At 42.5% G+C, this 27,801-nt stretch overlaps 1 protein-coding gene across 2 annotated transcripts; it reads left to right on the forward strand.

The window, feature by feature from the left end:
• Positions 1-27,801, forward strand: LOC145458072 (gonadotropin-releasing hormone receptor-like). 2 transcript variants are annotated; one of them, XM_080336380.1, is made up of 9 exons: positions 1-1,840; positions 5,657-5,849; positions 12,350-12,456; positions 15,386-15,508; positions 17,711-17,918; positions 20,298-20,467; positions 21,525-21,667; positions 23,052-23,231; positions 25,905-27,801. In XM_080336380.1, exons 1-9 carry the CDS (start codon positions 1,658-1,660, stop codon positions 26,275-26,277), a joined length of 1,680 nt encoding a protein of 559 aa, XP_080192506.1. In that variant the 5' UTR covers positions 1-1,657; the 3' UTR covers positions 26,278-27,801. The 2 variants fall into 2 exon arrangements, with proteins under 2 accessions (XP_080192506.1, XP_080192507.1); XM_080336381.1 differs by lacking the exon at positions 23,052-23,231 and having other exon boundaries at positions 6-1,840.

Below are 27,801 nucleotides of genomic sequence, written 5' to 3' on the forward strand. Positions count from 1 at the left end.
AAAACGGCTAAATTGGAGTCAAGTCGGAGAAAAGACCCGTGTTTTTTTTAGTCAACCCACGGAAATTTAATTGCAAAAGTGTAAAATTCGACAGCGACCCGAAAAGTTGACCTTTTTTTTAGTCAACCTGCCGATGATTACAGATTGTATACCGATTTTTCGGTTCACAAAATCTGGGGGGCGATGATCGGCGTTGAGCTTGAAAAGGGGCGATGAGTCGAAAAGGTTGGGAACCACTGGGTTAGAATGAAGAAAAACGTTCACGTTCGTGCCTTCACCTTGCATTAGATCCCGAAACCATTGTGACGTAGTGATATGTTATGACCTCATAATCCGTGATAGTCGTGTCGCACGCTCGTTAAATCCGAATTATAATTGTAATCTCGAATATGACAGTGCCGTAAGCCGTGATCTCAAAGAGTTTGTAGGAGCGAATGATTGTTGCACCTCGGCGCTTGACCGTCGGATAAAAATACTGACATGGCAGTGACCTGTGTTAACAGCAATCGTTTATGCTTGTATCCCAATCGCCAGCTGATCAGTCAGCCACCAACATCCACCCCTTTCATATAATTTTCCCATCCAAATTAAATCAATCAATCATCAATGCAATTTACATGTCATCCCTATTACTTGCCGTGCAAATGCCGACTGATCTGAGCCATCCAATTACATGCATTTGACCTTTGCGACCAGATATGCTGTTAGGTGATGGAAACGGCTATTTGTACTTCGTTTACCCCATGGGAGTATATCAAAAAGACCCGCAGTTGTAATCACCGTGGTGGCATCGCCGATCGGTCAAAGGTAGTTCCTATGTCTGCACGACGACGAAGGGTTCAATCGCTGCAAATTTTGCGTGTCGAAAATACCACGGATGATTTGATTTTATCAGGCGAGCCGCTGCATCTAGCTCACTGAAGCTTGATTATGGGTCCTTCATAAAACACCAGCACAGCACACGGCTTGCACGATTTCACAGTGGGTGAAAGTGAAGCTTCGGAGGAAATGCAAAGTCGGCGTTATTGAGATATGAAGGCGATATACCATTGGTCAAGTCTTGACAGTGATGTAAACTGCAAAATTGAAATCACCATGATTGAAGATAGCTGTGTCGAATGGCGCTGTCGCATATCTCGCATATTTCGGTCTATTTGTAACTGAAGACTTGTTGGAATGCGTTCGGCGAAATAATGCGGTGTGTTGCATCTAGACTCGGGAGACGGTGCTATGCATGATAATCTGCCTGACAGAAGAAAGACAATGTAGCAATTCGTGTCGCGTATTATTGTACTAGCATGCAGCGTGTATAGATTAGGATGTTGACTTGAGCTCCGCAAACATCTTGTTCAATGGGTCTAATCTGGTGTTTTGTATATTTTGTTACGTTGGGACAGTACTTACTGCATTGAACGCGGTACTGAGAAATCCTGCATCGAACGCGGTACCTGACGCATTACTGAGAAAACCTATGTCACACAGAGACGCATGGTTTTAACCGCTACGTGATTTTTTGCAGTTTTGGAGAATAGCCAGGTAACCTAATATTTCATTAGCTTGTGGCGCAACGCCGCTGTCTGTCCGTCGCACCTGGTCGAGGATTACAACAGCATCGCACTGAAGAAGCGGGCAACATCTGGCTCCAAAGTCAAGCGATATGTCTGCGATCAACTCCACTGTCCCAGCGAACGAAACGACCTGCATACCCTTGAACAATACGGACAATTGGTTATATTACAACGAAACCAAGGGGATTCTTTTTACTAAGGCGCCTGAATATGCGAACAAATCGGAATGCGAGATTGAGCGTGGGATGGATTCACTTTGCCAAGATTATTTGGTACGTAAGTCTAGTGATGTAAGATAGTCTCGATCGGACCTACGCATAAAATGTGGTCTTTTTCAAAGCTCGATGTGGCAGTGATCAATGATCATTAGGGCAAGTTTTCGCAACTTTTGCAACTTATTTTTACAGCTCCCGACAGCTTCCTAGATACTCAGAATCTATGTACTATGATGTTTTAAGCTGTGTGGAGGGATTTTATAGTGCAACTTTGTGCAACTTTTCTCTGTTTTTCATCCCAATTTTCACTGGAACTTTTATCAAATATTGCGTAAAAATGTAAAGGAGTGATTTAAAAACATGCTATAAATTATTTCTAGTATGGTTTTATTCTATTTGATTTTCACAACTAAGTGCTTTACGATGGGTTAGCTGCATCTCACTGTTATCTATGACACAATGGCTTGTAAGCAAGAAGTTCAACCACCCCTGCCAAGCACGACCATGCCCGAACAATATGTAAATAGATCGCTTCATTAATTCTGTCGTTTGCATTTGAAATAGTTTCCCATTTCCCGAACGCCCAGGCGAGACCGCCGAAAATTACATTTTTCAGGCTATTGATTTTGTTCAATTCGCGAAGATTGAGTTTTTCTGTAATGCCTTTGGTCAAGTTTGCAGACCTATGGGGTTTGGGGTGTGCTTTTCGACTTGCTGTAGGATGAGGGGGTTATAGCTATGCTGTTTGGCGTTTTTGGGAAAATTATTCCCGCATTGCGTAATTTTCTTGCTGTGTGCTGGGAAAAATGTAAATTTGGGTGGTTTCGTCAGACCGGTATATCACGATGTAACAAATTTGACAGCTTTGCAGGAACTAAGTTATACAACGGCACCTTTCGAGCATTTCATACCCTAATAATTCAACAAAAATTACGAATGCAACTATTTACTGCAACTTTAAAAAAAATTAAATGCACCTTTCTCTCGATTTCAGTGCAACAAATACTCGCCCTAATGCTCGTTAATGGATATCATACGTGTGTCGATGACGTCACAAAGATAATGCCAGTCTGCACCGCTTAAATGTTTATAGTATATTTCGTCCAGGCTTATAGCTTTGTACTACGTGCTTTGCATTCTGCAATACGACTAATCGGGTTTACAGAGGTTCCACTCCTGGAAAAAGTATCGGAACTACAATTCCAATTGATATAATAATTGAAAGTGAAAAGTGTGGTATAATTTCAGTACTTGAAAAAATTCAACTCTAACTACTCGACATTATTACAATTAATGCTCGATTCGGATTCAAGTACTCGTCGCTCTGGCCAGCCCTATTGTTGATGTCATTGATTAAGATGTTCTGCGAGGTGATTTATTTGAGCTGTCTCTCCCACTGACCAATCGTCATCGTCTTTCTATGAAGTTTTTGGATTTCATCACGAGATTCGACTAGGATAGTCATAGTCATATCTCCGTTATGCCTTGTCGCATCGCCCATGACATAGTTATATTGTCTTGTTTACTAGCTGTCCGTCCGGGAGGCTGAATTTCTGCTTGATTATGTATTTGTTTGGTTAGGTACGTCTCGGGTGTTTTGAACGCTGATTTTGGTGCCCGTCTCGTGTTATACTTGAATATTTGAGTTTCGGCTATGTTCGGCGTCCCGATTTCGGAATTCAGTTAATCAAATAAATATCCACAATGTCTGTCTGCGAGGGGGCGTTATGTCAGCGATGATGCTATGGGCATGAGAAATATGATGCGTCATATTACCTTGATGATTTGATGAAATCATATTTTGATCACAACTAAGTTCTGGAGGGTCGATGTTCAAATTTGTAAGGTTTCATGCATTCGCATGATCGGGAATGGTCCTCCTGCCATTTCCTATCATTTCAAACGTATCCTTCCCGTTACAAGTCTACTTCGGTTCATGATCATTGATCAAAGTATGGTTTCGTGTGGCACTAATCAAAATCATCGATGACAGGCACCAAGCCGTTGCGTCGTCCATTCCACAGTCAAAACAGTCTCGATGGTATCCGGAAGCATGTGCCGTTCTATAACGGCTTTAGTCCGGCGTTAATTCGATTCAATTCCCCGATCTATGCAATGTGCGTTCAACGCCGTGAAAATGTACCCAGTACGGGTTTTGATGAGCCGTAAATCTTGAGCATGTAATACTGGCTGTATGTTACAAGGTCCCGTTGTTGAGTTCGTAGGAATGAACCAATGTCAACACAACTCTCGATGATTCGATTATCCTGATATAAAATACCTCTTGGTCAAGTCAATATTGACCCTCTTTGTATCATTGACGCCAACTTTGTCTATTGTTTCAGGGCTTGTGTGTTGCCGTGCGATATCATCAATATCCCATACTACTTTAAATGAACGAATATTCGTGAAGTAACATTTCACGCCGAGCCTGTAATTTCGTTATGTCCATTAACATGCTAGGAGTCGAAAGATGTGCATATTGTCGACAATCAAACAGCATTCGTGTCGCTTATAATTACCCAACCCACAGATTCCAACACCTTCTGGCAGTATATGGCCTGATCATCCAAACTAGCTTTAGCCGTGAGTTTTATGTCACCGAAGACCGTTTCTTCATTACAAATGCCGAATGAATTTATCAAATCCGTCAATGTAAGCGATATGCACGTATAGATCTGTTATCCGGATTCGATATCCTAGTTGTGTGAATATCAGTTCTCGGTTCTTTGTTGGATTACACAGCGATTTGTGTGGGATAATGTCGTACTTAATCGAAGGTCACGGTATGATTACTCTTAAGCGCGTACACTGGTTGACTGATCTCCAGTGTTATTCGTCGGTTGGAATTTGATTATTTATATTGTAGGAACTCGCGGCGTCACTACGATACGATCTCGCGGGCCTATTCGCTAGGCAATGTGTCCTCCCCTTTAGTGATTGTCTACTGTTATCTTATGGCACGACGCAGTCAATTGTCCACGTTCAGTGGTGACCTTGGCAGCTTAATTTCGGGGTTGCGACCCAGACATCGCAAAGGCGGTCGTGTGCAGAAGATACAATTGGGATGACGCAATGATTTTCGTGACGCAAAACGGTGGTATCACGAAAGTTATATTCGTGCTAGTACGCGTATAGCCTAGATATCTTAAAACTATATGATTGTCGTCCCGAGCCTTCAATGGTTTTTGCTGATTGCAGACTTGGACAACTAGAAAATTTTCAGCTTTTCCAAATTAGATTAAAATTAGATTACCGGCATTTCACTCTAATTTAGTGAAATTAGACAACTAGAATTATCTAGTTGTCCAAGTCTGGCTGATTGCCATTGTGCCTTTCAGCCTTTGGTACGATATCTATCACAATTACAAAATAAAACCGCCTGATCCGTGAAATTTCGGAGGGAGAGAATTTGCCACCCAGCCAGACTATGCGCTGCAGTATTTCGACATGTTTCTGATAGTCTTTGGGCGCGATTCTGAGATCTGTATCCTTCGAAGTGACTCGACTGTTTTCCTTTCAAATTCAAGAATTAATATTCTGGACCCTGGAGCTTCAGCGGCATCTGGGCCGTATAAATATGGGACCTTATGGGTGACGGGGCAGAATTGGGATTCGCAACAGAATCCTGATATAATACTTTGGAATTTATCCGGACCCTAAAAGCTTTGACGGCCAAATCACTATTTTTCATGTTGGCCTTGTATGATTTTCCACCGCTCGCTATACAACACAGTGCGTGTCATTACGTTCCATGACATACAAAGTGTATAGATTTTAATCTAGGGAAATCCGATTCGTTCTAATCCAGTGATGACAGAGGCGTATTTGATGACCTGTCACGGCGGACTGATCGCAGATTGTTGTTTTTAGAAATATTTCGCCTTCGACGACACTCAACTTGTACGGGTCATTGTGACGTGGACGCTGTTCCTCATCAGCGCTCTTGGCAACGCGTTCGTGATATACTGTGTGTACGGCAAGGCCAGAACGTCCCATGTCCATCTCATTATGCTCCATTTCGCCATCGCCGATTTGGCGTTTACATTCCTTGTCTCGCCGCAAGGTAAGACGAGAGATCTTGTCGATATTGAGGTTTCTTAATTCTTGACATCGCAGAACAAAATATTATTCATATGGTGATCGCAACCGATACCATCCCGTGTTTGAAATGACCCTACCTATTCAGCAAATATATAATGGGAAGCGATACCGTCCGACGCACTGTTCACCGCGTCGATTATAATAGCTAATTGATATATAATTAACTATCAATCGACCTGACCCGTGAGTTTGCAGCATAAAAAGCGTCTATTCCGGTGATACGTTACCTTTGAATCTTAGCTGAATTATTTCAGAACATCTGAACAGAAATTGTAGATAGGAAACTCTTTGTATAATACTTCATAAGGATAGGTTTAGCGATAATGTATGCTGGTTGCTGGGTCACGCTAGAAACGACACAATATTATCATGTAAAAGTATACTTAGGAAGAGGTCTGGCGGGTTTAAGTTCAAGCTCATTAGGCTTATGTATCCGTTCTCGTGCTTAATTCCGTCCGCTGGACGAGTTCCGTTCAATGGAACTGAATCTACATACGGTAGTACGGTCGATGTGTTTTCAATTTCTTCAATATTTATCGTGATATGCATCTGGGGTAGCACGTGCTCCGCATTTCTCGTGTTGGAAGATGGTTGGAAGTTTCCAATTATAGTTTGAGCTGTTTGGTGATTCATCGATTTTTATCAGTGATGACTCGCCTGCTATTTCGGTATAATCGTAAAAAGACAGAGGAATCCAAAACTAATTGATTTCAATCGAACTGTAGTACCAAGTCGGGCGTTTTCCGAGGCCTGAACTCCGGTCAAGTCCGAATAGATTCTGCCCCGATGGATCTATCAATGTGTATTGTGTATTGTCAAGTGACTAGAAAATGAAAATTATAGAAGTACAATCTGTCTAAAACAGTGGTACTCAACCGCCGGTCCATCGCAAGGTTTCTGTCAGTCCGCCAGACACGTTAGAATTTTATATTTCAATTCCGAAGTTGGACGCTTGTACATTAATTAAAGAAATATATAATAAATTTTAAATTGATTTAGTACTTGAAACGTATTTTCCTATACATGGTGTCGTCTTGGTCTACTTTGAGCGTACGTAACAATGGTCCAAGTGCGAATCAATTCAAAAGTAGCTTGGAACTATAGCAAACAGCAGCAAGGATGCATGTCTTTCAATGCAAACCGAACAATCAAGTTATGGATTTCGCGAGGTTCGTCCTGCAGAAAGTTCAATAGAACCACGCATAAATATGTAACATCAGTAAGACAGCATATTAATTTTCCAATATTAAATTTGAGTTGCATACAGGTCAAAAAGGTTGATAACCACTGGTCCAAAATCATAACCGCTTGAGTATGTAGTGAAAGTATGTAAATCATACTCGGGCACTCTTAAAGAATACATGTACTTCTTTGCTGACCACCTCTCATATTAAATTGTCAAATGTCACAGGTAACCGAACAGAAAACCCGGTTACAATGTTAATGGAATGTCCGGATTTCACCGGGTCTCCTCGCCGAACACTCTGCTACAAGCGAGCTAGTTATTTGACGCTGGCTGCTTGTGTTTAGTGCGGTTGACTTCATTTGTTCAAACGCCCCTTACGTTTATGTTTTGCTAACTATCCCGTTGAAAGTCCCACGGAGAAGGCGGATGATTCGATTACTCGCATTCCGATTGAGAATCGATCGAACGCATCGGGCTGTGTCTGATCCCAGCTGATCCCGCAGGCTTGAGTGCTTTTATTTTATTGCTGCGAATCCCATAGTTTGCCCGTAAAGCCCTTTAGTTGAATGAACTTGATCTCCCCGCCGCGTTTCCGATTTTGTTTTCAAAATATTTGACAATGCGTTACGCCAATATTGTTTGACGTAGAGCGACAATTGACCCCGAACCGTCATATCCTGTTGCTCGCGATTTTACCTTGTTTTAAAGAATCGTTGTTTCTTTCGTGGCTTGAAAAATTCTCAATGCTTCGAAAATCATTCGCATCAATGTCGAGATCGTGAAATTAATCCTATATTACCAGGATTGCTAGCAGTGAATTCGGCTATAGGCGGCGCCTAACCTAACCCCTTACCCTTACTCTAACCCTGATACATTATTGCATACACACCAAGTGAGGAATTCAACATGTCGAATTCACCAAGTGCCGTATATCACAATTGTATTCCGTACTTATTAATAATACAATATTGATGCATCACTTTCATAGTAATAATAGTTATTACATTTCTAATGCAACATTCACTGGTACCTCCAGGATATGCCGAAGGTCGCGATCATTGGCTCGCTTTGATGTATCACTAATCTGACTATCCTATACGCACGAGCTCAGTTGTGGTCAGAGATACCGTTTGCTGTGAAATGTAGCTAAAAGTTCCTAGCTGAGTTCCTAGTCCTAGCTGATCAGCATTGCTTGTTCTGTACTGTGCACCTTAGCGTGCCATCGACAGTACAGTATAGTAGGCCATCCGTGCATCAATATTCAAGTCTTTATTCCGCCGGAAAATTGCGCAACATCCATTTTGAATGCATACTCCTGGCATGATATTGTTTAATATAAAGCGAGGATTTTCACTCAATACGTTTAGTCCGCAATCGTCGATGTAATTGCATAGCGCTAATTATGACATTGCGGAAGCCAAGACGTAACTCTACATTTTGTGACCTTGAAATCGTACTTTTTGCAATGGACCTAAATACGGACAAAACAATACACAGTCATTGCGCTCGGTTATCATTCATGATCAATATGCGTGTGGTTCTGTCACTTCTGGGAAAAGTAACTTACGTAATCCACTTAGTTGAATTTTTGAAACGGAAAAGTCATTGAGATCGAAAACTCTGACCCGGGTAATACAGTTGCCGAAAGTAATATTTTACCAGAATGGCTTCAACAGGAAAGTTTGTTGTACAAGTCTGAGTAATGAGTATGTTATTTGTTATATGTTATATATGTTATTGTTATATGTTATTCGTTCTATATTTTCAACTACTGACTGCTAAGCTGTTTAGATATTTATAATATCCGCGTCCGAGTCATGCAGAATATTTAATGGTTATATTGAGATGAAAAACCAAAATAGCGAGGTATTCCAACCACTCTTTGCCATTATGAGCAGTCCATTCTCACCAAGAATCACACGCATTTACCGAAATAGGGCTGATTCGCTGTATTAACTTCTTGTTTTCGGTTGGTCATCATGATATGTAGGAAACGGCCTGTAGTTAACGTACAAGTTTCCAACTAGTTTCTGCGGCATTTCCGATGAAATAGCTCGTTATCTTGTAATACCGACCGATGTTTTGAGGTTATTACCGTCACAAATTGCTGGAAATGCCACAAAACGCAAGTGTGTCAGTAACTCGCCGGGTCGTCAACTGAAAACGGTGGTTTTGCGCTACTGCTTCCATACAACTGACACAAAACCGACACATTGGGTTTGGTTTGTTACTTTCTATCGGATATACTAAGTACCATCGGTAGATGTATTTCCTCGATTCTATTTTCCACTGTGGGAGAATTGACACTAGGGATGGTGTGAACGTGAGGTTCACGTTCGCGTTCTGTGTGTGAACCTCAGAAATTTAGAGGTTCACGTTCACAAACGAACCATAGTAGGTTCTGCACTGTGAACCTTTTTCATATGTTATAATTTTCACTTCATTATAACATATTTGGTGGAAATTTATTGCATTTCAACTGCGGGCCACTATATGCACCTTGACAATCTCAAAAAATTTAATTGCTTCATACAAACGTATGTCCGAATATTCAATGACTGTCAGCTGCGAGCTTGACCCGCAATCACACAACATCAGTACCGAAATAAACTACATGTAGGTAGGTAGTCCGCGAGTGATGCTTATTCAACCAATCAATGAAATTGATGTCATTGTGTGTAAGAAATCTAGCAGGCGTACTGCGTCAATCTTGAATTCATATGTTTATTGCATGTTTATTGTATTGTATTGACTACGGCTGTATAACTTGTTAACGGGGTAATATCGGTAGCAAGTATAGAAACCCGCTTTACACTCTTGCTCAGTATCAACGGGGCAATACTCAGACGCCGAAATAATTGTCCGGTCTGGCCTGGACCGTAAAGGCGGAAGCTTATATTCCCATGCAAAGCACTTTTCAAAATTGTCGGGAAAGCGACGGAGGATATTGATTTTATGGGATTATTATATCATTTGATTGCCGCAGTTGATACATTTGACGACCTCTAAAACGTAAATATGTACTTCAGCATTGTGGCATTGTGGCATTGTGTGGCACAAGTCGTCGCTAGGTATCGTGTTCAACAATATAGGCTCTCACTTCACTGAAATGTAGCGTTGGAATTAGCAATACGTGACGTCATGAGGTTCACGTTCGTGTTCACACAGAACCTTTCAAAAAGGTTCGCGTTCACACGAACCCGAACCTTTCAGAGGTTCACACCATCCCTAATTGACACCTCCATTGGCATGATCGCAACATACAAAACATGCAGCTGCAGTACAAAGCTATGCAGTATGCACGTTAGTTGCGATAACGTATCTGTGAAGTCGCGATCAACCCACAACATTGTTACAAAGTGTAGTAAGATAACTATGGTCATAAAATGCAAAATTATATTTAACGTTATGTAGAACTGGCATTGTGTTCTATGCGGCTGCATAAAAGGTACACAACTTTCAACATAATTCACACTGTTATGACGTCATAATGATCGATACTCGACTTAGCAACGCCCTGCTCACGAGCCCGATTCGTCCACGGAGATTTTGGATACCCGACCTAACCCTAATAGTAGCGACTGGTTTTAAAGTTCTTTCCAAATCTCAATTCTCGGTAATAAAGACAAATTATTCGTCTTCTCTCTGGCAAATGTATTCCGGCGCCATCATCCCAACATCAAGCTGCGTGTTTTTGACGTTAGACAATATTAACCGATCAGATGATTCGTATTGCTCCATCATGGGATATACATGTGACGGATATCTGTAATCGGAGCCAAATCGCCTGTTTTTGGCGTTTTGTGAACTCGCGATTCCACGCACAAGAAACATGCTCGGTTATTAGAGCCATAGACGCGATTTGGCAAGTTTAGCGTTTTGGCCCTTGCCAAAATCTTGACTTATATCGATCTGTAAAACTTGGTTTGGGCGATTGTGTGAGCTAGGGGTCTCTCTCGGGACATTACTGCACTCTCTGTCTTCGAAGCGCTTGGGATGCGGGACTGTCGACATGAATGCATTGTACTTCAAGAATTTTCCTGATCAGATTGTGGTCTCGCTCACTACTTCCCCATTTCGACCTATTTCGGATTCGCAAAGAACTCGGATTCGTGCCCCGATCAGCGCGTGTCCTGCTGTACGCAAACACGATAAATATGAGAACTTTCGCGAACGCGTATCGCGGAGGCGTAAACAGACTCTATCGCGCCTTCTCATTCATTCGCGGTTATTCAGCTATTCAATAAAACAATGCAGTTTAATATCGCACTTAGCACATCCGTTCGACCGTAGCTAGCTAGCGAGTCATTTATTAATGGCAAGCGAGTTATATACGATGCGAAGCGCTAAATCTTGCGTTTAGGATTATAACGGGCCGGGATTTCGCTAACAAAACCGACATCATGAACGCTTGGCATGTTCGACACGCATTGTATTGAAATGGTCATTGTTTAATAACGTGCATGAAGTCAAAATTATACAGCCTATCAGATTAAACGAGATTTGTATCATCATGGACCGTTCAGCGGATGTTTGGTGCTTACTCATGAAAATGAAAATGGAACAATTTGTCGCTTCACGATTGTGAGTTGGCGTCCTAATCTCACCTCGTCAACCGCATTAGGGCCATCTACTTCCTTGACACAACTCGCGGTTGACGCAATATTCCTTATATGCTGCTTAAAACGAGGTAGTCATATTCAGCATTCCCACTGTATTATTACCCACTGCGTATTCACATTCAAACATTCACAAATTAGTAAATTAATGCGATCTAATGATTTCATTACGATCTGCGAACCGCGAGTAGCAAGGTGTGTGATGTCATAGTCGTTCCACACTCAATATGTTGTTTGCAATCTATATAGATATGCTCTCTTTTCCAATCCATATTTGCTTAAACTGACCGAATTTTCACATCAATAGATACGCTTGAGCAAATCAGCAGGTGTTGTATCAGCTACATGTCTGCTTGTTTGTGCTATGGCTGATATGTTAGCAAGTTGATATCATATAGTACACTATTGCCGAGTTTGATGATCTCTTAATTGATCTTATAGTGATCTCTTCATCGAATCATTATTTCTTTCCGCAGTTCGCTCCTGAACGCAGGTCACAGCTTGTTATGGTCACAGTTGCCACAAGGACTTGTTTACATAGGAAGTTAGTATCAGACTCTTATGGGTCGGTGTGTTATTCATAAACGTCAAGTATTTTAGTATGCGGTCGACCGCATTGCCGGACATGGTATTTCACTGCCGGGCATTTCTTTTCAGATGCGATTTGGAACACCACAATGCAATGGCACGGAGGCGCGGTACTATGCAAAGTCTGCCAAACTTGCAAGCAGATCGGAATGTACGTTAGCTCGTGTATGCTTGTGGTGAGTCTTGATAGGTTAGGCCTAAATTTCTAGCGCATCGTATAGCGCAGGGACGAGCAACTTCTTCAGCCGGCGGGCTGGATATGGGAAATAAAGTACTGGGCGGGCCGGATTCCTGAATCGATACATCAATCGCGTATTTATCCACCTATGTAGGAAATGAATCGTATTTAATATTAATTTTAAGCGTAAAACATTAACACCAAAAATAGTAGTCAATGAATTTATTAAAGAAATGTACTTTAATAGCTGTTGAAGTCAATGAGACATCTGCGGTCTATCAAAGTTGTCAGCAAGTTCTTTGAACTCGGGCTGAATGTTGCGCGTCCCTGGTATAGTACATATACTATGCACGTCACTTGCAATAAGATAAAAGCAGTTCAGCGATGTGAAAAATTCGAAAGAATGGAGCAGAACACTGATGTAATTGACACTGTAGATCCGTGCGCACATACCTCCCACTCACAATGTAAATCGGCCCTAACACCCAAACATATATTTTCCACGAATGTCCTGTTGTGGCCGGACCGTACAGCTATGACACCAGGCTTACACACAGTAATGCGAGACCATTGTACAAGATTACATAGAAATCGCGAGGTGCAGTACGTGACCACACAATAGTGAATTTTCTTGTCGAGTTCGGATTACAAGGCGAAGACGTAGTCCCGTCAGTTATAGCAGGTTCCCTCGTCAACTTTATCTTTACCGCGATCGAGTGACATGGACGCTCGCCAAGCGTATTCTTGTTAAATATGTTTTTTCTTGCGGCGACGTTCATGTGCATTCGTCTTGAATACTGGCTTCGGCGGTATTTCGGTGCATTTTGGTATCTTCAATTACTCGTGTAATATCGGGTTACGTTTTCATAATTTCGGTATCAGCTGTTGTTGAAATTCAAGCCGAACAGATAAGATGTGTCTTGTGGTGTCGGCGGCCTATGGGCCGATAATTTTCCACGGCTTATTACGTAAGTATTTCGAATATGTTTAATGCAAAGATTCTTTCTAATAGTGGGTGAGTGTACCGTTTGTCACCTCATGGCATAATGGAGGGTTCAAACTCTTACGCAATGTGCCGTGGCTTTGGCGAAAAAATGGTATCACGTGGTCAAGCCAACTTGCCAAAATGATAATACACTTTAGGACAGCGGTTCTCAACCGGGTGTCCGCGAAGCAATTTCAGGGTGTCTGCGAAGCCTCCAAATTTGGAAAATGGTAGATAACCTGAATTGTATTTTCTTAAATTGGAGAAATCGCGATGTAGTTTCGCTTCATAACTGCTAAAACTTCAGAACTCACATAAACAGAACGGTCGTCTGAGATGAAATATTCTACTGTGCAAACTCATTTTAATTGCCAAATTGCCAATAGCCTACTGCTAAAAACATATTGCTGTTTAGGGATGTTTTGATGGCGTTTTGGGAAAAATGTTTGTGAAAATCCATTTTCCTGTGATAAGTCGCTGTCCCAGAAAAACTTCGAGATGAGCTGCCAGATAGAAATGACTAGGCTGAACGTTACTTGTTGTTTAAAGATCTGCTTCTCAATTCCGGTTCCATATTTGTTGCGATCACACCCAAAGGTGTCGTCTAAAACGTTGCTACATCCGCCACCATTTATCTAGGCATTTTCGGCACTCATTCATACCAAATCGACGGCTCGGATGTACAGGACACGACCGCGTATACCAAGTAATACAGCTACCGAATTCGCTTTGAAATACTAAAAGTCTTCCTAATTTCTACATAATAATATGATGGTAATGATATGATGATAATAAGAATGGTCATTTTGTTGCTGTTTTATCAGCAACCTACAATTAATATTTACACAAGACAGATGACGGTTGCACGAAAATTGATCAAAATTTGAACTAAAACTGCTGGGGTCCGTGGCAGTCCAAAGGGATCCGCGAAGAAAAAAAGGTTGAGAACCACTACTTTAGGGTAATGGCTTATTTTGTAAAATATTGACCGACACCATATTTCCACGCAACCGATATGTGCACTTTACGTTCAATCTTTACTGTTCATAGCTTAATACATCACGATCCCAATTGAGTATCAATTCTACTATACGTCGAGTGGACCCTCGTAACCTCGGTTGGTCGTAACTTATAACATCAAAAACATTTCGCACAAGGCCACGAATATTCACGGAAGCACATTTTTGTCAAGTTTAGCGACCGACACTCACAATGCTCACAAAGCGATGGGGAATAGTCACGGTCCAGAATCCAGATGTACGAAACTATTTTGCATGACCTGTAACTCGCGTCATTTTCTTTGTTGCCGATATAAAAATACATGTCTGAGCTGTCAACGTCATTTTACGACCGTGACAGTGTTGTAACCAAGTCACAAGGTCCCGAGTCACAAGCCAATCTCACGTTTATAGTTTTGGCTCGAGTCAAATCGAGTCATTTTCAATTCACCACCGACTAAAGTCCGAGTCCAAGTCAGTGAGTAGAGGGTCGTATCCAAGTCATTGCGTTCACTGTTCAGTTTTGAGTTCAATCCGGTTCAAAGCACTTTTTACCAACTCTGCCTGAGTGACATAGAATGGCTCGCATTCATAACATCGTTATTTCCCCCCGTCCTAACAGTTTCTGGCCCTATTGTCCACGCATCAGGACTGACAGGTGACCAACCAATAATGTGGTGCTGTTAATATTCTTCGAAGTTGCGATGAAATGACTGTCTTGGCCGTCTTAGTCTTGAGTCATATGACTTGATTCGAGTCATGCACAATGACTCTAGTACAAGTCGGGTCGATACGCAAATTGACTCGAGTCCAGTCGAGTCGCCAAAAAATCAAGACTCGAGTCAATACAACCCTGCCACAAAGAATGCAGTTCTACATCACTTATGTATATTTTCTTCGATAATAACTTGGACGTGAGCATTCACTACTTGCGTTTATTCCAGGTGATGGCATTGGACCGGTACTGCGGCATAGTGAAGCCAATGTCGAGCTCGAAGCAGCGAAAGCGAACGAAATATTTGGTCGTGGGCGCGTGGGCTATTAGCATATTATGCGCGTTACCCGCGGTAAGTATAGGCGTTTCGTGATGATCCCCTTGTGATGTATAATCGGCGGTGATGTAACTTCGTGATATCGCAATAGATGGGTATTGCGGTTCGTGGACGTTTTATCATCCGACGTTATAGCGGGGTTACCAAATGGCCGACGTAGGGTTGTATTCAAACAAACGTGTTTTAAACAGTGCTTTAAACAAAGGCCTATTTAAAAAAAAACTGTGTCTTTTTGAAGTTGTAAAATTATGGCGTAACTGTGTGAATATTTTCCAAAAAAACATGTATGAGCCTACGGACGAATACCACCCGATATAGCCGACTTATATCGATATGGGACGGTTGGAACCCTAAAAAAAAGTCGGTTCAAAAGCAATAGTGCAGATATTTCGTCAAAGGAGGTATATTTACCCTATATTTTCAATTGTCAATGTCAATCCACTATGACGTCACAATTGAATATTCGTGACGTCAAGGCCTAAAAACAATGAAGAACATGTTGTTTCAAACACGTTTGTCTTAAATTGTTTTTTGTTTTAAATGCAACCCTAGGCTGCAGCAACCGCAAGTTGTCTTGTGTCATAAAATCGTTTCTAAACTACGGAGGTTGCAACTATAACTAGAACTAGAAGTACGCCATTTGTAAAATCCGCAACTACATCTAGAACTACTAAAAATACGTTAGTCAGTTCACGGTGACCGTCAACTAACTAAACGGCTAGTTTCTACAGGTCTGTAACTCACGCAACAGACGCGGACAGGAAGGCAAAAACGAATTGTGTTTGAATTACCATTGGGACATCACGTGACGTTAACGGAGAGCTTTCATAGGAGTTCGTGTTCGCACAAACACGAACCTTTTTACTCTAGGGGTTCGCACCATTCCTAACTCATAATCCCAATTGCGAGACAAGCCGAAAATTTCCAATTTATAAAGCCTAAAACTACCCCGAGCCCCTGCGCGTTATTAGTGTGCTCGAGGCCTACTAAGTTATCGTAGGCCCCGGTGTGCTCATGCGGTAAATCTTGCACGGTACGATTAGTTCTGACGCAGTTGGTGGGGTGTTCGCGCTAATGCTCACGCACATAAGAATAGGACGTAATTTCTGCGAACGAATGGATTTTCCGGTGTGGCATTACGTCAATTATGACGCCACATAGCGGAAAAGCGAAAGTTTTCCATCACTGCACTCAACGTCCGCAACTAAACTGCGCGCTCATCCAAGTTCAATTGCGGCGTGTGACATTGCCTTCCGGTTTCAACGTCTGTATTAGAACAACTTCTGAAAAAGTAGGAATTGACGACAATCGGCCAAAACGCATCACCGTTAATTCTTGAAAATCCTCTGATGCCCGAGCCGACGCAAAGAAATGATCACTCAGGGTGACAATGCAAACATTCCACCTCATCGACACTGTCTCAAAACCAAATTCGGTGTGTAGGCTTAAATTAGGTAACCTAACAATTTTATCACGTAGCCATTACGATTTGAGAAAAAAAAAGTCATTTTTGAAGACCCCTAGTTAGAAGTTTGCAATTGAACTCTTGAATCGAGTTTACAGAAACGTTTCACCCGCAATAACGGATGCCTGGTCATGTGGTCATTAATTAATGATAAATCATTGTGTTCAACAATCAACTTGACAATTAATTGCGCCAGCGCTGGCAGCGTAGGTCGCAATCATATCCTGGCTAGCAATGGTGAATGCGGCTCTGCCATTTGCATTGTAAAGGCTAGCAATAATTGCAGAGTTTAGGTAAGAAAATGTCTTAGAGATTACTGCGTTGAAATCTTACTTACATTCTCATCGGCACTTGAAGGACTGCGTCATATCAGCCTGATTTCAGAACCCTTGCAACCCAGGTGGAGACGCCCCTGTCACCACACAATAATACACTTCATTCGATAGTCTACATCTCATTGTGACGTCATATATTTGCATTTTTAAAATTTTTGTTTTGTGGCTCCTTCAAAGCTGAGGTTTTTGGTGTGCGGCTCACGCTTGAAGCAGGTCTGCCCACCCCTGGTATATATCATATGTATGAACGTATTCGGGTTCGGGGTTATATTTTAGAGTTGGGGATGGAATTAGTGTCGGCGTAGGTTAGGATTTGTTGCGCGAAGTGCCGAATTAACTGGTAATGGATACTCGAGTTGGATTTGAGGATTCATGCCCAATGCCCAGCTCTATCTTTAACCCGCCCGCCCGTTACAGGCCTACATGTTCAACCTCAACGACGCGGCCTACTGTCCCGACCAGCGGCTGAAGCAGTGCATCGACTTCCTGGTGCTGACCCGCGCGCAGATGAGACCCTATTACTTTTTCACCATGGTGATGAGCTTCGTGGCGCCAATGCTGCTGTGCCTCATCCTGTACTCGCTGGTAGCCTGTGAGATCAATAACATGCTGAAGAGAGACATAGGTAGGCTTGGCTTCGTGGTTTCTATCGTGAGTGGGGCGTTAAAGGGATGCTTCGCTCTAAATATGATGTTGTCCCAATTTAAACTGGAATGTGTCGAAAATTATTTGAGAGCAGCCATTTTCATTAGAAAGCCACCGTATTCTAACTGCAACTAATATATCTTCGCGGAATGTAGCTGTGGCGTCAGGTCACTTTTACGTCATCTCTTCTTGGATTTTGAAAAGCGAGTGAAATTGTCATAACATCCGCGTGCAATAGTCCGTGTACTGCGGTAGCTGAGTATATATTAGTTAGAATATTCCACCTCTTTGTAGTGTCCTTGGTCATTTTGTTTCAGTCGCTAAGATACATCTTGCGCTATTTTTAAGTAGTCGCAGGGTTGTCGGCTAACACCGACATTTCGTTGTAACTTCGAAGAAAAATAAAGTCACCATCATTATTGGTATTTCGTCTATCAGTCCTGATACCTGTAAAATAGTGCCAGAAACTGTTAGGACTGAGGAAAATTACGATATTATGAATACAGGCCATTCTATATCACAAGAGCATAGTTTAAAAAAGTGGGTTGAACCGGATTGAACTCAAAACCGAGCAGTGAACAAAATACTATGACTCAGAATCGACCCGCTACTCACTACCTTGGACTAGGCCTTGACTCTGTGGTGAATTGAAAATGACTCGACTGGACTCGAGTCAAAACTAGAAAAGTGAGATTGACTTGTGACTCGGAACATTGTGACTTGGTTACAACCCTGAGTAGCCGCCTATGTGATATCTCGAACAAATCTACTCTTTGAATTGAACATTAGTACCTCTGAGATCTTTTATTTTCGACTTTCACTTGTAATTGAGTAGAAATGCGCGGCCTTTGTGTTACTTCTGTATTAGCAACTCTGCCACATGTGGTGTTAAGCCACCGCGTCTTTTTCTGTTATTAGCGTGTCGGACGGTCGCTTGTTGTGTTTATCGCGTTGCTTCATATCCGCACCACAAATATCGGTAATAAATGTCACATTGCGCGTGTCAGTTCGTTGTCCGCAATTTTGTTAATTACTGATGTCGTTCCGCGATCCAAAACAGATTGTCACGTCACACGGGACTCTGTCCCGTCGTCATCCGGTGATTTATGCGGACTCATATTAATGCTGCGAGAATCCCTGGCGCTATCAGTGACGTAGCGAGCTGATGACAACACGGCTTGTGTGCATTATGGATCATGGATCGATGTAACATCGAACGACATCCGAAATAAGAATATATTATGTTAAAGATGACGTTGCATGTGCGTCACGATGTTAGTGTCACTTAACTGCCATAAAGATGGCATGGCGTACTAGTAATCTGAATAGGTATAGTACTAATTAGAATTTAGAAAAAATTAGTCACCGAACAGTTGAACAATTTTGCCGACAACCGCAAAACACGTGTCGTCGCAAGGCGTGAATCGTGATACCGGCGTTCCGTTGCTCAGTGTTCTTGCGGCGATTGCTAGCTCAGAGCCATCACTATACTAACAATGGCGTAGCAAAGGGGGTGGGTTATGGGGTTGAGATCCCTCTCTCGTCTCAAACTTGTACTGATGCTCGTGGTGAAAGCTGATCTGATTTCGATATAACCAATGAGGTGCTTCGGGATGGTTAGTTGCGGATTTTTAAAGGTTGTTGGTCTAGTTCTAGTTATGGTTGCGCATTTTTAAAATCCCGTAAATTGTAGACTGTAGTAGAGTGTCTGGTCGCAATTTTGGTCAAAATAAGCAGCTGGTGTAATTACGATCGTGCCGTGGAAATTAAGGTTAAATATCGGACATACTCTACGCACTCACCCAGAAACTATTGAATGCAAATCGCGGACACAAAAAAAACGGCGGAAAACACGCAAAAGGTTCTTGTCGCGTTTGAAACTAACTGAACCATTTAGCGTGCAGACACGAACTTGATTCCGAGTTCGGTCATGGCCACGTAAATAATGGTGTTCCAGTGGCCGCGATGCTTCATGAATCATGCATCATATTTCTGAAGCCACGTATAGGCCGATGCGATTCCACCATATTGCGGAAACTCCGCCGTAGTCTTCGTTGTCGGAATATCGCTGGCAACGTGGCTTGTGGAAATCTGTCAATATTTTCAACACTCGAATTAGCGCATTCTGGTGTAGTGATACTATATTAAAATGACGGGAATCGCGTATAACCGCAGGCGTTGCGCAGACAGGTTTCATAATTCGACACTCAGCAGTTGCCGAACGGTAGATCTTGTATTTCGATATCACAGTATCTGATAACATTGCTTAGTGTGTATCCATCTATAAGCGATATTTATGGTTAAGGATATTACCTTGCCTTGTACCTGATTCACCTCACCATTGAACGCTCTATTACAGATAGGCTCGGGAGACGGGATTCTTCCAACAGCATTCGCGGGGCCAGAAAGAAGACGCTCATCATGACGTCACTCGTGACGTTGACGTTTTTGGTGTTTTGGGGCCCGTACTACGCCTACGCGGTTTATTATTGGTTTAACGAAGCCGCGGGAGCCGCTGTGGACACGAAGGTGAGTCGGATCGGTGTGCGTGAACTGATGTCGCGGGCGGTATGGCTGGGAACACGGTAGGGAAGCGGAGATTCGTGTTTTAGAGTTTGTGCCGGATGCGGTTTCGTGCAGGCGTATAGTTCTATTAGCAGCCAAATCCCCGTTGATACATGTCTAATCGACACATTAGAGGCAGATTTGATTTAATGAAGTTTCGAAATCCAAGTCGAATTTCGAATCTTGAATGATTAACATCCCAGTTATGTTTTGGGGTCATTCACAGGCTTGACCTTCCGTGAGTAAAAACCGGTCGTTATTTCTAGTTCTACTTGCGAGTTTTGAGATGCGAGTAGTTGCTCACTTTGAAAACCCCGTAGTTTGTACACTAGGGGTGTTCAAAAATGACTTTGTTTTCTCAAATTGTACTGGCTACTTGATGAAATTTTTAGGTAACCTAATTAAAGGTGCACACCAAATTTGGTTCAATTCCAACCAATAGCCGCATTGCTACAAGAGAGTAAAGTTATTTATTTAATATATGAAAATAAACAAACATTTTTTCAACATTTTCTGTTCACCTCATGAAATTGTCAGGTTGCCTATAGAAACGATGCTCACCAAATTTGACTCAATTCCAACCAGTGGTAGCGGAGTTATTGTAGTTTACGAATTTAGATTTGAATAAAGTAGTATTTCCGGCGGAAAATTCTTCAATTTATTTATTATGGTTCTGGTTCTGGTTACTGTGACTTGAAATTTCAAATTTTCAACATCAATAACTTCGTTTCAACCAGTTCGAATTGTGTGACATTCGTTGTGCATTGATTTTTTAGACAATCTAACAATTTCATGGGGTAGCCGGTTCATGGGGTAGCCGGTTCTCTTATAGCAATGCCACAATAGGTTGTAATTGAGCCAAAATTGGTGTGCAGCGTTTTTTAGGTAACCTAAATATTTTATCAAGTAACCAGTACAATTTGAAAGAAAAGGTCATTTTTGAACACCCCTATTGTACTTCACTTCTGACAGCATCCCGTAGATCTTGCTCAACGCCGTTAACATTCCGCTTTTTTTACAGTTCACCACGGCCCTATTCCTTCTTCTGTACTGCCACCCCGCTATCCACCCTTTCATATACGGAATTCTCATGAGAGACGTCCGCGAAACGTTCCGAAACGTCGTCCGCTACGTGCGGCACATTCTCACTTGCGGCAGAACCGAGTAAGTCCCGCCGGTCGTGATCATTTTGTAGTCGTATAGCTTTCCTGTATTCCTGTTTATGATATTTTACTTTCCACTCCCGACACGACGATACCGTATACCTTTTTCGAATTCATAGTCATGTCAACGGGAAACAATAACCACAGTTTTGTCCGCTTAATGATATTTTTTAATTTCCATTCCATACACTACGATGCAAAATACTTTTCTTGACTTTATGGCCATGGCCACGTGGAACACTGAGTACAGTTTTTGCGTTTACGCTCTCAATGTTCCCATCGTGCACAATGTGATACACATGACTAGGTATGCCATTTCTTTAATTTGCTTGCTTGATTTTATGTTTTTTTCGGCGAGTCTTGTTATTTTGCCCTACGCATTTATTTTGGCCTAATTTCTCTCACTCACCGTCAAGAATACTTGCCGAGTTTCCCGAGCATACTCTACATACTTTCGTCTTGCGGCTGGCGCTCACCTTTACTTGGTTCCGCATAGTCCTTTACATCTCTCGTGGTTGGATATAGTTCAGCCGTCTCTCCAAGCAATAGCTGTCATTCGCGGCTGATCACAGTGTTAGGGCAGGGTATGGTGTTGATAGAAAAGACACCAATTTGTGAATTTATTATCATGCATCGCACGGGTAATGATGGCATCGTGTCGATGTAAAGCAATGCGGGCGTTCAACTACATGAGCGGCGTAACGCCGCGTTGAGAACGGTCAAATTCTAGATAAGTAACCCTAGGTTAGATGCGAAACACGTGACTTCGCTGTTTCTATTTCTATCTATTCCATTTCTGGTCGCTTCGTAAACAAGTCATGGTAATATTATAAGTTGCGAGCCATCTGTGAGTAGGCACATCAAATTTCACTTTCAAGTCGGGAATAGGCATTGTTCCTATTTTTAAGCGCGGTTTTGGTGTAGTTGCAGAGCCACAATCAGATTATAATTTAGATTTTCGGACTCAGTGTGGCAGTAGTTGCTGACGATTAGCCCTGGCGAGTGTCTGTCGAAAATATTCGGGTATACTTCAATTTTAATTATTCAACAGTAGCTTTCGTAAGACTGTTTTTAGAAAATTCTGCACCCGTGTGACAGGCTATTAGATCGCCATATTTTTTTCTCGAAGCGACCAATATTTGCGGTTGGCGAACCATGCAGTCACGTGTTTCACATCTAGCCATAGGTTGGTTATCTATGGTCGTGGGCGAATGAGGTTTGGTCGCGACTGGCGAACACAAGCACTGAGCACATCAAGCATTCTGACGCACTTCGTCTTTGAGATTCTTGAGTGTGTAATGAATCTGGTGTCGACAGTGTGTCTGTATGTCTTGATTCGATTTGCAATACGGAACGGACTATCAACGTGGCAACAATCCTAACAGCACCGAGGACCGGCAGGGAAAATGTAGTAAAAGCAGCGGCGACGCCCTGGTCACCAACACGACTTTTCTGCGCGCTTCCGATTGCCAGCTAGGGGCGAGGTCCTCTTGGAACACAGATGACGCGGGAGGTCGCTGCGCGGCAGAACTTGTGCCGCTGGGAAGCACTCAAGACAGCACAGCGTAACCACATTGTTTTCGTCGCCTGTTGTTCGTTGTGGCGTGAGTTCACCGCTACGCCGGCGCTAACCCTCTTCGCGCGTGCGGGTCCTGTTCTGCGCATGCGTACTAACTACGATCGCTGTTACGTCAATCATCAGTAACTTGTCTTTCATCTGTTGATTCGTTGCGCTTATCATCTGTCCCGTTCCGGTACAACTGGCTGCTTTGGCTTATCCTTTCTCGTGCTGTCGTCTGAGTAAGTGCTAGCAATTGGACGAATCCGTGTCCGCATTCGAATCTATTTCGGCCGTTTAACCAGGGTCGGTTGGCAGGTCCGGATTTAAGATTCAGTGCCGTGATAATAACAGTCGATGGTGCGCTTGTACCTTATCCCAAAGTCCAATTTCAAGTAACATCTGCTTGAAGTGAAGTTACTAGGCAGTTTCGATGCATGCCAGGCGCGCCCACATTGTGGGAATATTGAAATTGCGACGTGTAATGATTGAATTTGCGACTTAAAAAAGCTAATCATCTGCTGCGAGCTCGCAAGGCTTTAAGGCACATGCGCGCTGTACTATACAGTGTACTTTACATTAGAGCTGTTACAAAAAACACTTATTCTTCAGATTTTACTGGCTACTTGATAAAATTGTTAGGTTGATTAAAAAAACGCCGCACACCAACTATGGCTCAATTTCAGCCAGTAGAAGCGGGATTCGTGGAGTGGAAAGTTTTGAATTTATCATTGAAAAATGAAGTAAATGAAATTCCAGAATTTTCCTGCCGACCCCATAGACAGCATTAGGCTGTCAGTACAGATGTTGCACACCAAAATTGGCTCAATTCCAACCACTAGAAGTGAAATTATTGCAGTAGAAAAATTTGGATTCGAATAAAATAGTATTTACGGTGACTAACTCTTTATTGATTATAAAATCATGGAATTACAAATATTTCTACTGCTATAAATTCGCTTCTAGGGATTGTAATTGAGCCAAATTGGGTATGCATCATCTCTACTGACAGCCTAACAATTTTATGGGGTTGGCAGAAAAATTTTGAAATTTTATTTTTTTATTTTTCAATGATAAATTCAAAACTTTTCACTGCCTGAATCTCGCCTCTACTGGATGGAATTGAGCCAAAGTTGGTGTGCAGCGTTTATTTTTAATTAACCTAACAATTTTATCTAGTAGCCAGTGAAATCTGATGGAAAAGTTTTTTTTTGAACAGCCTAGTGTACATCTGTATCAGCGATTTAGTTTATCCGCCTACAATATTGATTCGAGAGTATTATTTCGATTTGTTCCGTACTACGTGCATCGAGGTATGTACTTAGTAGACTAACCGGCCGTATCGTATCCACGCATTGCACCAACCTCCCCGTGTATGTTTACCAAACATATTGCATGTCTGTATGTCTTTGACATTTGAGAGATCGACATATTCCTTTGGTATGATCATTTTGCAATCAACACAACTCACTGATACGTATAATTCAGTGCTTTGCTGTGATCGATAATGCGCCCAGGGATATCGCCCTTTAAATTGCGTGTAACGGGCATGGTGATATTGGTATAAATAGACTCGCACTGGAAGGGCGTATCGAAACTTCCTATAGAAAATTGCATCGACAGTAGCGATCAAGTCTAACAGAGGCACGGGTGCCTCGCGATTCAGTGTCAGGAAATATGTGTCGACGCTTTCTTTGGACTGGATTCGCATGGTCATAATTAGTCTGCTGAATTAGCAGATATCTAACTTGGAACGTGACAGTAACACGGGATATATTTCATGTCAATTCCAGCCTCTTGATATAAAGTACTTCCACCGCAAAAGCCTTGCTGGTATTGTCCACTTGATACCCGAATTTTTCGAACCACTGTGAAATCGGACATTGGACGTTTACAGTTAGAGGATATCGTCTTACTTCGCATTATAGTCGAAGCTGATTGAGCGTAACCTAATCGCTAGGTCAAATGCTTATCGAACAATCGCTGCAAGCATCGTTGCAGTATTGTATTGGTTGTATCAAATTGAAATGGAACGTTATAGAAATAACGATGAGAGAATCAACCGAAAGCGAAGTAACCTAAGTTCTATTTAAGAAATTGCTTCAACCTTCATTAGAGTATTTGGTTGTATTAAGACCAACGAAAGAACCAACCGAAAGCGACGGTAATCCTGTGATAACTCCCGAAGGTCAATTCCAGCGAAGTGTCTACCCCATGTCCTAAACCTATCAAATTCTAGACCAGCGGTTGTGGTTCACGAACGTTTTTGACTTGCCTCCCTTTATCAAGCTCAGCATGCAAATCTTTATCTCCCCTAAAGGCTAGAGCTCACGAATAAGGTTAGTCTTCTAGTTTTCCGTAATGTTGAAGTAGATTGTATACGTTCACTCAAGTAGTTTTGCTTGTATACTACTTCTACTTCAACATTTTTATCTCAAAACCTTTGGGTACACTAGACCTAGACCCTACGTAATTTGATCCAATCCGTGATCTAACATGGCACCATACGTCCGATTTAATATCAATTTAATCAAACCTCATCCCTAGCCTGCACGTTACTTCTCCGAAACATCCTTTGTCTGGCTACCTGAGAATACCAGGTCTACAAATACCCGCCCACGGCCGAATTGACGGCCGCCAAACATTACCGCGATCTCAAACACGCGTTCGACAATTTCAGCCCTGGCTTACATCCGATTTGCATCTCGGACCGCGACAGGCGACGCGAATCGCAGCGCAGCAACGCGCGCCTGGTGACGCAAAACGGCCACGCCACGGCCGGCGACCACCGCCGGGACGAGACGCGGACGCAAGCGAAACGCGCGCGGGACGCGGAAGACGACGAACATTCCGGACTGCTGAACGGCGGCCCGTGCCCGGAAATATCTGGCGGCGCGCCCAATAAGCCGAACGGGACAGCGAGGACTTCGCAAGTGTCTTTCCGGCTGCCGGATGAGTCGGTTTCCAGTAACGCCAATGTCGGGTTGAATAATAATAAGGAGAAGTTTGCGTCGGGTAAGGAAGATCCAATAATAGAGTCGTCGAGCGTGTAACGCTGAGATGATTTCGTGCGGAATCTTTCCTTCAACGACGAGTATCGGTAGCTGGCCATGTCAAGCGCGGATACTCCTACCCTGATACACCTCAATGCTGGAGATGGAGATGGGTACCCATACCCAACAGCACCATGTCATCGTCCGCCATTTCTGACTCCACCAGCAGAAAAAAGGCGCTTCCACCCTGGAATTTCTGATTCGGATGTTGTGACGTAATCGTAGTTTTTCACGTCGCGACTGGCATGTGACGTAGAATCATTGTACAATTTCTCCCTCCCCACAAATACGAACACAAATAATATGAATTGTCCGCCACGCTCATTACTGAAGCAAGTGGTCAAGAGATATTTTCGGAGGTGGTCGATGTAGTCATCGGTGGTACTTGAGTTGAAGTAGCGGTTTCGAAGGCTACTTGCAGGGGAAATGTAAAACGATGGACTGCAGATTACCCGACCAAGTTTCGTCTATGAGTCGCATACTTTAAGCAGTTGATCTGCGGTGGCTACTTTCGGAGATCGCAGTACGCATCTTCGCGACTAACGCAAAATGACAAGCGGCACCAGTGTATGATGCGTTTTTGAAAATAACTCCTGACAGCGTGATACAGCGGTTATTTTGCGCGGTTCTTGAGCCAATTTCACTCGTGAACGTAATGCAAGCGTATCACCAAACTACTCTCTGCTCTACATGATACAAAACTCTGAAAAGAAAGCATACGATTAGCGAAAACAGCTCATTCACGCCCGTGTACCACCCGTGATGCACAGTTGTGAATATACACCCGTGGTACACCAAGCCAGAACCTGCTTGAGACTAGCACGACGGTATAAATCAAACACAACATTTTGTTGGAAATGATGCTTGCACCTAGGGTCGTAGGAAGGTATGCACGTAGTCAAGTATGATTTATTACCGCGTTATAATTATGAGTTAGGTTGTGGTGTCGTGTGCCACCTTCTTGGTGTGACTGCACACTCTTTTCGCTAAGAGTGTACTCTGTCAAGTAGAAGTGACAGTAGTAAAATTCCAGTAGTGTATGTAGGTAAACCTACTGCCCCGAAAAAGCAGAAGTACTTCGTCATACTGACCACCTCTGGATATCTCTCGTCGACTACTCGGCGTGAGTACGTCCTGCGCGTTGCCGGTCACGGGGATTGCTGACGGCTATTTTAACGATATGGACTTCTTCACATTCCGGACACGACAATCAGCGACGCTTGAAGGTTGCGCTTTGCGGTGTTGAAGGTGTATGTTTGCACCCCATGTCTGAGGTATCATATAAAGTGCGTTTCCTTATCCTCTATACATACGTTCCAATCAAGTTAAACTGAAACTACCGTTTGTTTTTTTATTGGTATTTAAATATATTGTTTTTTTTTGCGACTCTTCCATTGTTGGACAGTATAGTTGAAATATTAATATGCGACATATTTTTCGTTTCCTAATGAATGCTGGTACCTACCTTTTTAAACTGTGTTTTTTCGTTGCAAATAAATGAACTCATTGGTTGCTATAAGCAAA

Source organism: Botryllus schlosseri, chromosome 15 (genome assembly GCF_051294905.1).
Source record: "Botryllus schlosseri isolate E-star chromosome 15, Bs_hap1, whole genome shotgun sequence".
Lineage (NCBI taxonomy): Eukaryota > Metazoa > Chordata > Ascidiacea > Stolidobranchia > Styelidae > Botryllus > Botryllus schlosseri.

Bases quoted from the DNA above. Each gene is read 5' to 3' on its own strand.
- LOC145458072 (XM_080336380.1), top strand. From the start codon at position 1,658: ATGTCTGCGATCAACTCCACTGTCCCAGCGAACGAAACGACCTGCATA. The intron at 15,509-17,710 runs GTAAGTATAGGC...CGCCCGTTACAG, and splicing joins TATTATGCGCGTTACCCGCG to GCCTACATGTTCAACCTCAA. The intron at 20,468-21,524 runs GTGAGTCGGATC...CTTTTTTTACAG, and splicing joins GAGCCGCTGTGGACACGAAG to TTCACCACGGCCCTATTCCT.